The sequence below is a fragment of the Phaethon lepturus genome, unplaced genomic scaffold (assembly GCF_000687285.1).
Source record: "Phaethon lepturus isolate BGI_N335 unplaced genomic scaffold, ASM68728v1 scaffold52018, whole genome shotgun sequence".
NCBI lineage: Eukaryota > Metazoa > Chordata > Aves > Phaethontiformes > Phaethontidae > Phaethon > Phaethon lepturus.
The window spans coordinates 1-2,088 of record NW_010557882.1 but is presented as its reverse complement, the minus strand read 5'-3'; the positions used below and the strand labels follow the sequence as shown (position 1 = coordinate 2,088).

General features: G+C 56.6%; 1 protein-coding gene across 1 annotated transcript; it reads left to right on the top strand.

Moving 5' to 3' along the window:
* Positions 1–93: 93 nt before the first annotated feature.
* SLC10A4 (solute carrier family 10, member 4) lies at positions 94–1,472 on the top strand (the record flags this gene model as incomplete). Its single annotated transcript, XM_010292873.1, has 2 exons — positions 94–304; positions 957–1,472. Coding segments are annotated over 2 exons (727 nt in total), but the record flags the coding sequence as incomplete, so codon positions are not given.
* Between the last annotated feature and the right edge of the window lie 616 nt (positions 1,473–2,088).

Here is a 2,088-nt window from a genome sequence, read left to right as displayed (position 1 = left end):
AGAGCCCCCTTCCCGCGGGGGCTGCGGCGTCCCGGGGCCGCCCCCCAGCCGGGCGGGCGGCGATGCCGTGTCTCTTTGGTTCCCCCTCCGCAGCATTATCATGACGGCCTCCTCCACGCTGCTGGCCCTCTTCCTGATGCCCCTCTGCCTCTGGGTGTACAGCCGCCACTGGATCAACACGGCCCTGGTGCAGCTGCTGCCCTTGGGGGCGGTGAGCCTGACGCTGGGCAGCACGCTGCTGCCCATCGGGTTGGGGATGCTCCTCCGCTACCGGCACCCCCGCACTGCCGACCTCCTGGTGAAGGTAGGCAAGGCACTGGGAACGTCCATGGGGACACCTACGGGGCCAGCTGGGAAAGGGAGGGGGAGATGTGGGGATGCAGTAACCTTTCTGGTCCCTCTGAACTGATGGTAGCTTCATGCAGGCGTATTCTGCTGCTTAAGTGGAATACAAGGACATACAGTCTTGACGTAAAAGGGTGGAACGGAGACAGAAAGTGAGGGGATGGAAGGTCACCCCCCTCCCCAGCGCACGGGAAGGAGGGCAGCATGGTGCTGCACCCTGGGCCCAGGAGCAGAGGCATTCCCTGGCATCCTGCTTCCTCCCTGCTCCCGCTACACCCAGGGCTAGCAAAGCCAACCCGCAGGCATGGCGACACTTCCTTAAAGCATGCAAACAAATTAGCTTAATTAAGAAAGGAAAAGCGAGGCACGAGCCCTGGCTCTCTAGTTTCCCAGCAAGTCACCCCAAAGCAAAATGATGGAGGGTGATCTCAGCCCCTTTCCTTCCCGGGACATGATCAAACACCACCGAAGTCCCAAGCCAGGAGAAAACCCGGGAAGGGCGGCACAACCACAGTTTGCAGCTTAGGCTCTATCAAGCCTCTACTTGCCATGATTATCCTTTTAAAATAATAACCCCCATGTTGTTTATTAATGTCTGTATCTGTTGCCAGATTTCCCTGTGGTCCCTCTTGGTGACTCTGGTGATCCTGTTCATCCTGACTGGGACCATGCTGGGCCCAGATCTGATGGCACATATTCCTGCGTCTGTCTATGCCATTGCGGTGCTGATGCCTCTAGCGGGGTATGCCTTGGGATATGGCTTAGCCACAGTCTTTAAAATGCCCCCACACTGCAGGAGAACAGTGTCTTTGGAAACAGGGTGCCAAAACGTCCAGCTCTGCACTGCCATCCTAAAACTCACCTTCCCCCCGGAGCTCATAGGGAGCATGTACATGTTTCCCTTGCTTTACGCGCTTTTTCAGTCAGCAGAAGCAGGACTCTTTGTGCTGCTATACAAGATGTATGGGAGAGACAGCTACAAACAAGATACGCTTGGTGAAGAGGAAGACACGGATATTTCCTACAAGAAACTGAAGGAAGAGGAGGTGGCTGATACTTCGTACGGCACAGTGACCACAGAGGAGCACAACTCCGTTCAGCTGGAGCTGACACAGACGGCACTTTAGGCGAGATAAGGACACCCAGGGATGTGTGATGTGTGTTGTGCTTGCAACCAGGCCAGGGCTGCGCTTGCTGCCGCGCATGTGGAGCTGCCTGACCTCCATCGATTCTCCATCCACTCCCATTGTACAAGGTGATGTGTGTTCATTACCGTGACAGTTGTATTTCCTCAAAACTACTTTAAAAATTAAAAAACAAAGCAAAAAGTATTGCTGCGATGCAAATAGCCATATGTCTCCAGGCAAGGAGGCTCCTGCCCACCTGAGTGTTTTTTTTAATGGGTACGAGGAAGAAGACCAGCGTTTTGCAGAGGCAAAGCGAATGCAGCGCTGCACCAGCGCAGACGAACGGGCAAACACCTTGCGCGCGTGTATCTCTGTGCCTCCCACCTGCTGTAAAAGCATTGTGCTTTTGTCCTCACCGCAAATACATGGCGAAGCTGAACCAAACCCCTGTTGCCCCCTGATTAATCCCGCGGGGACGATTAAGGGCCGCGCCGTTTGCTTGACCAGGGGAACTGTGCCGGGGGGGGTGTCCTGCCCGAGGCCCCACACCGGGCAGGGATGGGAAGGGGCCGCTCCAGCCGGCGCCCGTCGGGGGCGGGGGGAAGCCCGGCCCTGG